Source organism: Strigops habroptila, chromosome 3 (assembly GCF_004027225.2).
Source record: "Strigops habroptila isolate Jane chromosome 3, bStrHab1.2.pri, whole genome shotgun sequence".
Taxonomy (NCBI): Eukaryota; Metazoa; Chordata; class Aves; order Psittaciformes; family Psittacidae; genus Strigops; species Strigops habroptila.
The window spans coordinates 73,085,124-73,100,599 of record NC_044279.2 but is presented as its reverse complement, the minus strand read 5'-3'; the positions used below and the strand labels follow the sequence as shown (position 1 = coordinate 73,100,599).

Here is a 15,476-nt window from a genome sequence, read left to right as displayed (position 1 = left end):
AAACACTTCAGTGAAAAGAGAAAGGGGAAAAAAAGGCTTTTTCTGGAATGCAATGAATGGTAGGAAACATATAGTTCAAATTATTTGCTTCGTAACTTAACATCAGGACTGGTTTTAGATCAGCAAGGGATACTACACAACACTGTAACTCTGTGCAGACCGCAACGGGAATTACAGAGTGTGACTGTGCTATAAAAATGGATTGGTGGCCTTATGGCACAATCTGTGCCATAACAACTTTATTATAGGTGTTAATAGAAGTGCTGATTATCCAATCTAACTCTTGCAACAAAGCAACAATTTTTAATGATTACAAAATGCACCACAAGATTGTATTGCTCATATACTTTTGATTCACCCTGCTTTCCTAGAGGGAATTTTCAATGATCTTCCAGTTTTCTCCTTACAGCCTATCAAAAGCCTATCATACCATGATGAGACACTGTCTTCTGGATGCCGCTGTGGTGGTAGGATAAATTACCATCTCCAGATGTTTGTTGTACTCCCCAGACAGTTACTGATTTTAGAGTGCTGCCAGCAGATCTGTTCATTTGAATGAACTTGAGTTTGCTTTAAGGCAAAATTCTGATTTTACAAAAAGCTGATTTTACAAAGGTCACTAATTAAATTAGTGAGAGAGTAGCATCTAAGTGACAGTAGTTTAAACTAACTCAGGTGACTTTTTCCTTTTTTTTCACTCCCAGTCATTCACCCACAGATCAGTGTGTGTGATAATCTCCAGCAGAAAGTGGTGGCAAAGAGCTGGAAGTCCTAATCTTGTCTACCAGAACAGATGGACTGAGAGGAGGCCTGGGGAGTTGAAGCAAACTTCTAGTACGTGGCTCCCTCGCCATGATGAGGATGATCTTTATTGCCCATTAAAAATAAAAACTGTCTTGAACATGGTATTGAATAATCCAAGTGAGATTTATTAAAACATTAAGCTGACATAGTATGAATGGGATTTCCTAGCTTCTATACCTTAGAAAGCCACACTATCAGCTCCAAATCTGCATGTTAGGGCTTAGCTCAAAACATGTATTCCACAGAAGAAACCAGGCTCCAGATTGGTCCTAACCTGTTACAGATAGCTAATGGCAAATTTGTGCTAAGACTGGGGTTATAACACCACCTGTAGAAGTTCTAGCTTGAACAACTACACGTTGCAGTTCAAGTCCCAGTCTGGTCTCTAGCAGCTGTCATGCATGCACTGCATATAAAAGCCATAAAGCTCGCATACATCCTGCGCAGTATGTCTGGGGAAGGGGAAGCTGAAAGGAAATTACTGCAGGACTGTAAAAGTTCTAGAGGGACTGAGAGTTTTGTATAATTTAAACAGATTATTGTATAATTTAAACAGTCTCTCATCAAGTTTTCTCTTAAATCAGTTCAAGAAAAAAAATGAATGAAATCCTGGAAAATGTAGTAAAATTCACTGCACATTATTTAATTTCTGGTATACTGCACTCAGCAATAAACTACATAAAAGTGCTTTCTGGGAAGCTTGAAAATCATATAGACAGCAATAGCCAAATTAACTCCAACATTTTTTCCAGATACTCTCCTTGTTCAGTAATTTTATCATCCCAAATGGCAAAACCTCACTGATGCAGTTTACAAAGATTCTTTTCCAAGCACTTCTCTGTATTTCTATCAGAAAAAAACCCAACTTAATTCAATAAACAAGGCCTGAAAGTTTGATCTGTAGGAGAATAACATGCAGACAACACAATCACTTTTGTGGTAAATAGTGGAATGCTTTTCACTGTCATGGATCTGGTATCTGCAGCACTCCTTCAAAGAAAGAAAGAAAATTCCCTTCACAACATGTAGTTTCCATCAGTTTAACTAACCTCTTGTGTACATAATTGAAGAGTTTCAAAATACACTACAGAAATAAATTGGCTTTTATGTTTAGCTACGTTCTCATGGCTCACCTGTGGTGGAACTGTTTTTAAGCTCAGTGCGATAGAGAACAGCTGCATGCTTGCAGCAATAAACCCAGCTGCAAAAAAAGAAAGCCTCAGAACTGATGACCAAGAGTATAGCACCATTGTAGCTCTGAACTTTGTAATGTTACAAGGCAACCGTGCTATAAAAAGACTGAAGGCAGAACAGTGTGAAGTCAGATAATCTTAACCACTTCTATGGCCAAATTTCCTTTGGCAGTAGCAGGGAAGTGGAATGAAAATCATACTGGCAGCAATCGGTCACCACAGTTGGTGATAAAGGGACTGAAGTGTTAATGTCTAAAGTAATTTCTTTACGTAACACTTGGTTGGAATGCAGTTAGATGTTCCTGAAAACAAAACCAGAGCTCAGTTACAGCTGTGCTGCATCTAGCGAGAAGTGTATTTATTGTGAAGTAGTACAGTGTGCATGTAGTGTGTGTGTGTTTATACCTCTCATGCAATATATCCTTTTCATTGGATCAAATGAGAATGACTCCTCTGTATGCTATTTTATAATCCTTAGGGTGTTAACCACTGACGAAAATGTAGACATCCTCTTTTGGAGCAGAACTCAATTTCGTAACTTATGAGGCTGCAAAATTTGAGTCACTACAATCTCCCTCACAGGGGCCAAGGATTTTGTAGAGCACAACCAGCATGCTTTACAGAAACCCCTTCTTATTTGCTACATAGAGAGCAGAACCATTGCAAAGGTGGCATGAGAGGAGTATGTGACCTGAAAGCCGCTCTGGTGGATATGAAGGTTAGGGGGGGAAATATGCAAGAAATATTAAGTCTCATTGATTTTTAACCTCAGTGAGAGTAAAGAGACATAGCTCTCGGAGACACAGGACACCTTCAGTCAGAAGATCAAGAGCATTTTGTCCCTCTGAGAGACTCCTGGAGCTGCAGGAGTAGCTCCAGTTTGGAAATACAGCAGTGCTCATTCCTTTTATTAAAAGGGAGGACAAGTAACAAAGTTGTAGCCAATGTCAAAGTGATTTGATGGCTGACGAGTACTCTCATATGAATGCTTCCATAAAGCAACTTGTGCACACCTTCGCTCCATCTTCATGAACCTCCTCAGAACTTATATTCAGTGCTAAATCCTGATTCTCCAAGTCTGGACCTGTCATGCTTTCCTAATATGCTGTTGGTCTAGCCCAGAATTTGCACCTGAGAGATTTCTGGTAGCTTTATTATGAGTCATGTTACAGTAGTTCTGAATTTGTATTTGGGAAGAGATTTTAAGTCTTCAATTAGCTGCTTAAATATGGCTAGTCTAGACAAAGAAAGCTGATTTATAAAAACTAGGAGAAGCTCAAGATGGGGGAAAGGACATTTAGTCCCATCAAAGAGATACTGTTTGTCATGGACCACTTGTTAGTTAATTTTAACGGCATTTCTTTTAGCATCTTAATTTCTTTTCCTTTTTTTTTTTCCTTTAAAGAGTTTGTCATTCTATCTTTAGTATGTAAGTTCAATTCTCATAGCATATTTATTTCTCAGCATTTAGCAATATTGTGTTTCTAGCCTTTGTTTTGAAAGAGAAACTTTATCGGCAAAATCTTGCAAACACACTGTCCCAGGTTTTCATTTCCCCTCCATAGTTTTCCATGGTGGTTAAATCCAGGTTTGCAAACAATTTCATCTTAGGCCAATGTATGTTCCTACCTAAATTCCAGATAACATTCTGCCACTCATCCTCTAAACTGAAACATAATGTTAACCAGCTGTGTTTTCCCAGCCTCCAGCAGTAGCTCCATTACCCCTGGGTGTGAATGTCCTTTACATTGTGTAAAGTGAGTTGAGATGAAAGACATTATAGCAACAATATGGAAAATAGCGTTGACGAAATCAGTTAAAGGGCTCCATTGGACTACCTTTGCAGGATCACTGCAGAATCAATAAGACAATGTAAAGACTACAATGGAACCTCCATCAAAGTTGGGTTTTAAGTCCCCAACTGGACAAATTATTCCCTCATCTGATACTACGCTATTCAGTAAAGCCAGAGCCAGATGGGGCCCTGTGTGAGATGATAATAATACCATACACTGCTTACTTTGATTGGCCTCTGGTTCCAAGTCTTCTTGTTGTTAACTGTGGAAATTGTTGCCTTATTATCTGCAAATAAATAGAACTAATGTTAGAAAAAAATTAAAAGCACATTTACTAATATTTAATATAGACTGTTAAGGCAGAAAAGCAGAAAAACTGTACTGCGATGTCAGTGAAATACATGACAGGAGAAATCAGAAATAAATAATTACTGAAAGAGGGGAAAGACTTTACAATTCAATATAATTCCATTAACTACAATTAATTTAAATAATTTCAGAAATTACTGGAGTAGAATAAACTTCCTTAAAAATCTAAGATCTGTTCTGCCTCTAAACTAAGAAGGATTATGCTTAGAATTTGCCTACTATTTATTTATATCAGGATCACCAAATTTGGTTTTGCTGCAAATAAAGGAAATCCTCCTTTTGAGAGTTTTGGAGAATACAGTTCTTTAAAGACCTTCACAATCCTGCTATTAAACACTCCTTTTCCTGAAAGATGATTCACTGAATAGATTTTGGTATTTGACAGGGGCACCGCTTCTACTAGGGAAGACTCGCTGTTGTGTTTGTAAAGAGAACTTGTAATCAATTTATCCTCTATGGAAAACAAGTGCATCTCAGAAACAGCAGGGTATCATCAAGAAACTGGACGCTCGTCTGTCAGCAGAGATTAAAAGAACATTGCTACTGTAAAACAACACTTCTTCAGTGCCAGATGCATTTAAGGAAATAGATTAATGAATGCAGATTGTGCCTTCAGTAATCAGAGCATCTGACAAGCAGACTAGTCCTGATGAAAAAGCTCTGTGGGGCTCAGCATCTCACAGGATTGAACCTGATTCTCAGTGTGATCTGCAGTAGGAGAAAAGTTCTGGCAGAACAGTCATGCAAGAAAAATTGCAGTAAGCCTTGAAGATTCACTTGCAAAAGGAATTTCTTCCTTTTTAAATTTATAATCTATTTTAATTGTATTTTCATCAATAAATTGCTAAATGTTTACTCTTTGGGGGGACACACCAACTAATATTAAAGGAAAACAGGCATACAAGATGGAATATAACTGTTCAACTAGAAGAAAACATCAATTGAAATTGATTAAATAATATGGATTTTTTTCTCCATTAGCCATTTTGCCACTGTGATAAATATTTAATCCTGATTGATGACTGAAAGCTCTGGAACACGTATTTGGATCAAAAGGTGCTATATAAATAAAGACATTACAATGTCACATATTTGACCATTTCTTCGGTATTTTTTTAATGTCTTTTTTTTTAAGCAAATGTACAATCATCCTTCCTTTGTATCATGTAAAAATTGACCTGTGTTGGTTTCCAGGAGCTTTGCACAACATGGCTGATGTCAAAAACGCAGCATAGATTCAGAGTCGCTAGGTTGTTCAGCTTTAATTTCTGGAGCAAAACTTCAGCAAACAGTAAAACACTTTTGTGGAGCTGTGAAAGTTCAGCCTAGCTGTTTGATAAATGAGCAGACAGGCAAGCAGCCCTTTTTTCTTTTTTTGTATGGATTCAATGAAGCCTGCCTAAAGAACACCACATGCTGTTCCAGCTACTGATCTAACATTCCGCAACATCTCAGCCTTCCAAATTCCCTTTAATTACACATTAATCCCACCCCTCTCCCTTTCATTTTCTACAGACAGGGTTGGGGGCTCCACAAGGCTGTGGGAAAAAAGGCAGTGTTGAAGAACTTCTTTCTGAGGATGAGGTTTTTGGGTTAGGGGATTTAAAAAACAAATATTTTCTGGGTTTTTTTGGTGGTAGTTGTCATTCAGAAAATACCATTCCTCTCCAAAATTTGATTTTACAGCAGTAGAATCAAAAAGTAGATCTTAATATTAGAGATACTTTTACCCTATTTTTTCTTTTGGAACAACAAGAACTCATATTACTTTCAAGTCTTTCCAGTAGTGATGAAGTGTTACAATGCACACTGTAAATGCTACTTTATGAACCATATGCCATGGAAGTTCCTGGGATTTAAATAAATCAGCCGATTTCTACATTCCAGGGCAGAGGTGATCAGGAAAAAGAGAAGAATAATGGAGCAGTTGATCAGATGATCCCTTTTCCTTTTCTTTCTTTGTTTCTTTTTTAAATCCAGCACATTTTAAACAATAAGAAACACCTTTCAGAATGCAGCTGAAAAGTATGCATCATTTCAAATATTCTCTACCAATAATTTTAATAAAGACAATAATCTATCAAACCTTTGGAAAAAAAATGTCAGGACTTTTGATCTAATGCTGCATATGTAAAATATGTATAACATGGCGTACTCATGCATGGGTGCTTGTACACACGAGCATGGGTATTTGTGTTTGGAATAAAACAAGTCAAGTACTAAATGAACTAGCTGTTCATATAAATGTTTATATTCAGCTATGTTTATTCAAATCCCTCTGCAATGATATTGCCAAAGGGAGTGAAGTTTCTCCAAAAGGAGAGATGAAGCCAGATCAGGCAGGAAACAGCGGAGTTCATCGTGTGCTGAAACAAATGGAAAAAGCAGAGGGCCCAAAATGCTGATCTTTAAAATCGTACCTTCAGCCTGAAAAGTCACCCTATAAAATACATCATCGTGTTCCAATTTATTAACTTTTAATGACCTGCAGAGAAAATGAGTTAATTTTACAGCTGGGTGGGGAAGGAAGTGGGGATCCTCACTGTCAGACATGAAAATTCAGGTTTGATTCTAAAAACCAAGTTGGATCATTTTCCTTTCATCACTGCAGTGGGGTTGCACAATCAAATGAATCAGGACCAGACCACGCAGTTTGAGCTGCTTTCTGAATGGAGCCCAGTCCTTGTTCTCACAGCAGCGCTGGCTTCTCAACAGAACAGTGGTAAAAAGATCTCATGGGTGGTATCCAGGGAACTTTTGGAGTGGACAGGCTTTCTACCACTGTCCTTCAAATTAAGTGAAATTTCATCTCATACTTCTCTAAAGTAACCACAAATCCAGCTGCCCTATGAGATATGCTGAGTGAAAGGGTACAGGTTTTACTTTTGTCAAATAAAATTCCACCTAAATTATGTGGCAGTTTTGACTGTTAGGCATTATTTCCTGCTACATGAGTTTTTGGTTTTGAGACAGATGTAGACCAGGAGTTTCACATGCAAGTAACTTCTGCCTCCTCTATATTAGCCTCAGAAATCAATGCTCCTTCAATTTCTTCCTCAGTTACTAAACTTGAGTTGTGTTCTCCCTCTTTTCCAGGCCCTGCTCAAGATCTGATCTTGCCTTCTGCCTATAGAAGATCTCATATACTTTTCTTGATCAAAAAAATTAAAAAAATATTAAGAACTGCCTTACCTTTGTGCAGTTCCTTAGATATTTGTTGGTGATTGCCTACTGTATACATAAGAGCCAAATAGAAGTCATTATATTATAAAACAACATATATATAGTTTACACGTCTTCAGGGGGCCAGTAGACCCAGGTCAGCATAGCCCTTTTGCAGACAATCCTGATACATGATTTTAGGAGTGCCTATGCAGGTGGAACATAAGGGAACCTTTTTCCTTCTGACATGCCTGAATGTATGCAGCAGCCAAAGTGAGCACAGGAAAGAAAAGTCTTCTCATATCATTCTCTCACACTGAGATTACAACATTGGTAGTACAAAATTCAACATATATTGCACAGATCTTGGGGATAACAGGATTTTTATCTCTTTTTGGTTTTTAAATCTGGTAGAGGTGTCTGGATAAACTTGAATTAAATATCTAGTTGCTTGTATTATTGGTTGTTCTTAAAACAATGCAACAAAAAATAAATAAATTACTTGAGCATCCATGCAAAACACAGAAAGCTTCATGAGCAACACCTAGAAAAAGTCTGTACTGTAGTCTGCACGACCTATTAACCTTAGACATGGCTAACTGCAGGAGCTGTTCTATTACCCACAAATGGCTGCAAAGGTGCATTCCTTCATCCTGATTACTGCCAGCTGTAATTTCTACTAATGCATCTCTCCTCACATCTCCAGCACGACCAGAGCCAGACGCAGCTTTAAAATGAGGAATGTATTGTCTATTTTGCCTTCATCCCTACACTGTGACCCATCACTCCTCATTGCGATCACTATCAAACTGTGAACTTTGTTTCTCAATTATTCCACCTAAATTCTTCTATGATATGAGATACCAAAACAAATTAGGGGGAAAAACCCCAAAACCATCTCATAAAGCATCTTACACATCTGTCTTCATAGAATCACAGAATGGCTTGGGTTGGAAGGGACCTAAAAGGTCATCTAGTTCCAACCCCCTGCCATGGGCAGGGACACCTTCCACTAGGCCAGGTTGCTCCAAGCCCCGTCCAGCCTGGCCTTGAACACTGCCAGAGGTGGGGCAGCCACAACTCTGCCAGATTGAGAAACAGATTTCAGGCTCTAGGCTCTGAAGCTCTGGGAGGTTCTAGAGAGATTCTAAATGTAGTGGAATAAATTGTCTTTCCTCTGATAACAATTACTCATGTGAGAGCCTGGCTCTATTTGTCTCAATTCGGATTTCAAGACCCACACGCAGAAGGCATGCTTTTCTTTTCCAAAGTCAGGTACAGAAGACCTGTGTTTATTTACCAAATTCTATTGTAGTTTTTTAGCTTTAGATTTCTTTGCCATGGCAGCTGGAAAGAAACCAGTGATGACAAATATAGCTATACTCCCACACAGTATGCTTTCTTTATTCCCTGCTGTGAAACATAAATGATAATACCCTTAACTTATATGATAAATGTATGTATATTATATGTGTAAGTGTACTTAAATGATAAGTAGGATTTTTAAGCTCATTTGTCTTTGGCCTAGTACTACTCCAGCTCAATCATTTTCAGGTTTCCCCATTAAAAATCATGCCCTGAGACAGTCTGTTACTGTTAACATTTGTGTTAACAGGCACCTTTTGGCTCAAAGATGGCTTGGAGCTGGCTTAACACATTACCTTGAGGAAAAGGTCAAGAAAGTTTTGCCCAAGAAGCATCCACTAATAAAGAGCATCATCAAATCAGTCCTTGCAAAATGATGTCCCTGCCCATGGCAGGACAGTCAGAAATAGATGATCTTTAAAGTGCCTTCCAAATCTAACCATTCTATGATTCTATGAAAATAGCATTTCTGTCCCCCAAATCCACCAAACTGTGCAAAGAAAAGGAGAACAGGTATGACTGTGTCTATACCTTCTCTAATCCTTGCTCGCTTACTCACATGGCCCAGGAGAGAAGACTGTAGCGTACAGGTCCAGCATTCTTGACCCCAGATCTGTTGTCTGTTTAGATTCAATAATCTTCCCATTTCTTTCCACTCACTTTCATCATTTTGTGGAACAGGACATGGTCTAGCTATAGGATAAGAACTTGTTTCTAATGCTGATACATCTCAGAAAAGCCTCTGGCACTCTGTCTAATGCCTGCGCCCAATTCTGCCTGCTGTAGAGATTAAACTGTGAGGAACTCCAACTGAACTGGAACCTTTGGTGAAGCTTGTGAGACCTCTCCTCAGATTCATCTACACACAACAATATCCTCCTTCAGCAGCTTGTCTGGCCAGATGGAACTCAGCCTAAGACATGATCAAACAGATTACTGCATCCCAACAAAAGATGCAAGCATCGAATGCTCTGACTCAGATGCTTAGCTGAGCTGCAGCCACTTTCAGTGCTGACTTGCTGAAGCCAAGCAGATCTAAAACCCTGCACAACTCCCCCTGCTCTGTACTGGTGCCAGCATGCTTACTGCCATCACCCAGCATATCTGTGGGAAAAGGCTGAGCGCCAGGATCCCTGCACTCTGGCAGACCCTGTGCTGTAAGAGCAGCCTCTGGGACGTGTTGACAAGGCATGCGGTAAAGCAGCCCAGAGGCCACTCTACTTCATGCTGAAGACCTAACTAGAAGCCAGATGCCAGTAAAAATCTCTTTGCTAGAGAGCAAATCTTTGGGAAAGTAAAAGTCACTCCAGAGAAACTGAGGTGTCCCAGCTGCTTTTCTTACTCCCCAAGTTCAAGGAGAAAAGGGCAATAGTCAGCAACCTGCAAGAATACAAAGGATCAGTGAAGCTGAGCCAAGGACCTTTCCAACTCCACTGTAGGACCCCTACTCCCCACACCAGCATGACTGCTTGCTTCTCTGGTACTTGTGTTATGGCCTTCTCAGAGGAGCTTAGAAAATTCTGGATCTGGAAGAAAAATCGTGTTGGTGTTAATTGTCCTTCCATCAGGAACCTCAGCTGTTAAAAAGGGATGAAAGAGATGCAGGGACTGCTTGCATAGCGCTGACAGACTGATATGGTCCTTCCGTGCAATAACAGAAACCACATCCTCAGCTTTAGACTGATTTTTTTTTTCCCCAGTTCTTTTCTACACAGACTAGGAAAAAAAAAAATCTAACTAAAAAAAAAGATTCCATGTGTAGTAATTGTTCTTAATAAAGCAAGTGCTACTTTAGTCTGTCAGAAGAGAGCACTAAGAGTAAATTTGGCTTTGCTGTACCACTTACTATTGAGGCTACTTAGAAGCAAATGGAGAGTAAAAGGAAAAAACCCCACACCTTCAAGAGAAGTATCTCCTTATGCACAGCAGGCAATTTCCAGAGGTGTGCATTTCAATACGAAGACAAACCAGAAAGCAATCACTTTGTAATATCATTATCAAAAAGGTTTCAATAAGGCTACTTGTCTGTCGTTTTTAAACATTAAATATATAGTACGATAGCATGAAACTAAATCTTATTCATGCTAATCATGCTTGGAGGAGCAGTCCTGCTGGCAAAACTTCTGGGCATAGAGACAGTGCATAGTGATAAAAGAGGACTCTGGCTGGTACAGCTTGTGCCTCTCTGGAGCAAAGAAAACTGTTGGAAAGAAAACACTTTTCTGCTGGTATAACCGTGTCTCAGCCCATTTTTTTGGAAAAAGGGTGGAAATATTCATCAAAAATATGAAAGATCTCTTTCCTAACCAATGTTACAAATCTGTTGTGGACTTTACCCTTCTTTATTTAGTGAAATAAGTTTATTAGAATCTAATTTTCACTTACACCAAAGCCAGTCAGGGAGCAACAAAGAGGCTCTAAAATTTGTGTGAGCATGCATCCCTGTTAAACCTCCTTGTGCTGCCAGAGGGGTGTAAAGGGACTTCAGGCTGGGGGAGAAGCACCCTGCAAAGTGTCAGCCTCCTTCATTTCCTTTTCAAATATCGATTTATTATTGCTTGTCAAAAGACATGGCAGGAAAAGCACCGAAATTAAAAAGGCAAAACAAAAGAGGAAAGTATTTAACCTCCAGGGGGCATATGGGAGTTCTGGGAAGAACACTTCATGAGGATGCAGAAGAGGTTGCACCATGAGAAACTACGTGTTCTGTATGAGAGATATGGCAGGGTCTGGGAAGTGATTTAGAACTGCACAGTAAATTTAAAGCAGTGAACTGAGGATGTGGAGTATAGGGGAAACTGGTGCAGAGGAGGAAGATTGCATCTTCAAGGGGCTTGATTAAGAAAATAAGGTTCATGCAGGGTTATGAGAGAAACAAGAACAAAAATCGGTGTTGGAAATAAAAGTGAAAGGGAAGCTCAAAGACCCACCAACCCACCTGAACACCTCGGTGACATGCTAGAGTGAGGAGAGAACCAATAAGCCTTATGGCACCCATCCACATGCAATAATTACTGAGGGGCTTGGAAATGCCCAGAACATTCCTGCTTTTTCTTTGATTCAGTGAAGGCTCCAATACAGAGTGATTTAGCTTTTGCAACTAAACCTAGAGAGAATAATTACTTGGAGCCTTCATCCACCATAATTCCTAGCTCAATGTATGAATTATCACTGGTACTTTATGTTAGCATGTTGCTCAGAGGAAAAAACATATACCTGCTCAGCCCTCCCTGCTGCAGGCAGTGGCAGAAATTCCAGTTGGAAATGCCTTAGACTGCTCTCTGAAACCACAGGGTCGCAGAGCAGAGCCCAAGGCATTTACAGCACAGGGCTGAGGGGGGCACAAGGTTGCTAACTTTAAGTGACCTCAGCAAGAAGGCTTTCATTCCTTCTGCCTGAAGACTAACAGTCTAAACATGTTCTCTGTGACAAAGCTTTTTCTCACACGCAACATTTTACTGTTAACAACTCAGTGACATACCTACCCCTCCTCACTGTACTTCCCTGTCTTCTCACTGGCTGCAGGGAACATTTTTATTTACTCTGCTTCACTTTTGGGTGAAATCATGATCCTATTGAATACAATATGCTTTGCTGCCTACAGTAAGAGCAGAAGTTTAACTCTGGAATCCCCACTTCCTGATGCTGAGCCATATCCAGGAAATACAGGGCCCTCCAAAGTCACTGCTTAGTTAAGTATATGGGTAAAAGAGTGCTTGGTCCTGTCTTCCGCAGGCAAGAAAAAAGCTCTGTAATGACAGACTAGGCAGCATAGCAGATTGGCAAATGCTAGTATAGAAAAAACTGCCTGTAATTTTCACATATTAATTGGATGAGTAAAGCACTTAAATCTTAGCTAACATTAAAGCTACAGCTGCCTTTGTCATATAGGAGTATATCACATTAATAACCATACTAGAGTCTTCTTCAGTTTATACATACTTTAAGCAGCTGCTTTTAAAAAGGTGTGTGTTTTATTTCTGTTCTTTCCTCTTGTTACTTTTGTTGCTATTAGCCTGGTTTCCTCAGGAAGCAGTCTATGAGATATTACTGTCTCTATTAATCTCTCCCCGCCCCAGACCAATTTTTGTTTCGCTAATCTAATATCATCAAATGTCTGAGATCCAGTCCATGTCCTAGAAGTTAAATAGAAAACACTGGCTGGATAGTAGGGAGAGCTTGAAGTTAAAACTAAGAAGACAGAGAAGAAAGCTCAGGCTTTAGCTGAGCCATTTAGCGCTGCCTGACTGGACAACCATGAGCATGAAGCAACTAGTCAACACTTTCAATGCTCTGAACCAGCCACCACATGTGCTGCTTCTTGCCCAGCTGTTGGCATGGCAGGAGGAGAGAAAAATAGGCAAATAGACAGAGAGATGTGAAGGAATCTAAAAGTAATGTAGAAAGCAGGTGCAGCAGATGTGTCAGAAAACTGAAAGAATCAAGACTTTAATGTAGTGACTAGGACCTGGAAATAATTGAACAGACTTCAGGGAAACATGGAGATGTTATAAAAGATTTAGGTAAGGCTACGGATTTAGGGAACATCAGAGATGGTAGGAAACAAGATCCATTAGTTCAGCTTTTCCTGAACAACTTGTCTGTTCTCCATGCTGTGCTCTGTTGCGGATATATTTGACTTATATCAGGCTTAAGTAGTACACAGGGACTGAAGCGTTGCCTACAAAACCTTAATCTGGAAAGATCACTTTCAGCCAAGTTTCACGTCTCCAGTGCTATACTTAAAAGGGAAAGCAACACTGTTCTGATAACTGAGATGTAACTGAGTAGGTAACAATACATTAGGATGTTACTTCTTACAGATTGTTTTAATGTGCTGAACTCCATGTCTCTTTCTAAAAACTACCAGTCTGGTAAAGAAAAAGCCTAAATGTTTAACATTGCCCGCAGAGCTAAAGTTCAAAGATGAATCATAAATTCAATATGGTCTACTGAAAGATGAACTGTCTACAATTTCACAGAACAACTAACTCCTTTCTCTGAAGGAGATGACAGCTGCAGGGCTCCTGATGATTCCTAATGAGGACAAACATGTCTGGGATCTCTGTTTCAGCAGCTAAATGCAGAACCCCTCAAATAGCACCTATTTCACTGCACTGCCTCCAAGGCATTTACGCAACACATGTTGCCAATGTGGTATTTAAGTCAGATGATAACAACTCCGTTAATCTAAAACTTCATCCGTGTACGTGCTCCTAAGGAGAAGCTGACTGAAAACTATTGATCAAATGAGTGTCTGCCTTACAGATCTTCAGGTCTGTGCAGTACGCTTTCTTTGCAATGATAGGTTGGAAAGAATTGCTGGGATCTGCTCTGGGTTCTGCAGATGCAGAAGCCTGTGTCACTTCAATATTTGTTCCAGCATTACCTAAGGTTCCTGGACACACCTCTGCAAAAGCCTCAGTTCCCAGATCCAAAAGTAATGGCCACACAAAGCACTAGCTTGAGAGACTACTAGGATGACTTTGTATGGCTTCCTTTCCACAAACAAATAGGGGAAAAATTTCATACATCATTGCTTCAGAACTTCATTGCAAGCAAGTGGAAAACACTTGGACCACAGCACATGAAAACCACACTGGAATGCCATGATTTTTGGATGGGAGACACTGTACCTGACCTGCTAGGTTAAGCTGCTCCTACAAATGAACAAGTATATTTACAAGGGTCAGGGGAAAAGGAGGATGGAGTAATGTACACTGTAACAAGACTGCCATATACTGAGAATTGGTGAAATCCCTGATAGATCTGTGTTCTGATTAAATACTTTCAGAATACTTACACCTTGCAATTTACAGAAGTTTTTAGCAGCAGCAAAAAGTAGCATTGTGTAAATTCTGCCCACGATCCAAACGTTGTGTTCTGATTAAATACTTTCAGAATACTTACACCTTGCAATTTACAGAAGTTTTTAGCAGCAGCAAAAAGTAGCATTGTGTAAATTCTGCCCACGATCCAAACGTGTTAGCCTGAATGAAATCTGTTTCTTGTTATCAGCTGTTCCTAAACTACATGTTGCCACTGTACGTACCACTTGGTAGCAATAACATGTACAACAAACAATTTCATTCATACTTATTTATGGAACATCCTATCCAGTCATTAATGTCTGCTAGTGGTGTATAAACATAAGAGCTTTACTGCTCACATCTGGACAATGCACGGCTGCGTCTGTGCTGAGTGCATCTCCGCTGTGAGTCTGGAATTAACTGCACTGGCTTTTACTAGAGCTGGACTGGAAAATGGAAGCATGAGGAATCACAGTGCAAAGACAACTTGGCAGCTTGTACTTGCAGTGCCACACAGACATCATTATATGCTTTCTGGACTTTCACATCTGGAGGCATTGTGCTCCACTGTGTGAATTTGCCAATGCGAGCTGGTATCATTAATTCTGGGATCTCCATATCATGCCTACAGGAATGGCATAGACCACCTCCAGAATTCAGTGATTGGTATTTTACTCTTCTATTTAAAAAAGTATGTATTTGTTAAATTAGTGCAGGTCACAATGCAGATGTGTTTGCACTGGCTCGTATTCAGCTTCCAAGCTGCCAATATTGTATACCATGTCAATGTCAGCTAGGCTGGGGACTGAAGTCATCAAAAAAAATGAGTGCATTCTGGAGTTTAGTCATGATTAGACGTTAGTCCAACCACAAAAATACTTAAAATCTTAGCCTTTTCCCAATAACTTGAAACAGAAGATTCCATTTATATACCTCTATCTCTGATGGTAAATGATGATTTAATTCTTTTCAGTAAT

At 39.6% G+C, this 15,476-nt stretch overlaps 1 protein-coding gene across 4 annotated transcripts in view; it reads right to left on the bottom strand.

Annotated features, from left to right (window-relative positions):
- The window catches only part of RFX4 (regulatory factor X4), a 93,200-nt gene that overhangs the window by 43,729 nt on the left and 33,995 nt on the right, over positions 1–15,476 (bottom strand). For all 4 annotated transcript variants that reach the window (XM_030480455.1, XM_030480458.1, XM_030480454.1 and 1 more), the window contains exon 5: positions 4,018–4,079. In XM_030480455.1, coding sequence (XP_030336315.1) covers positions 4,018–4,079 — 62 coding nt within the window. The remainder of the gene's footprint in view (positions 1–4,017; positions 4,080–15,476) is intronic.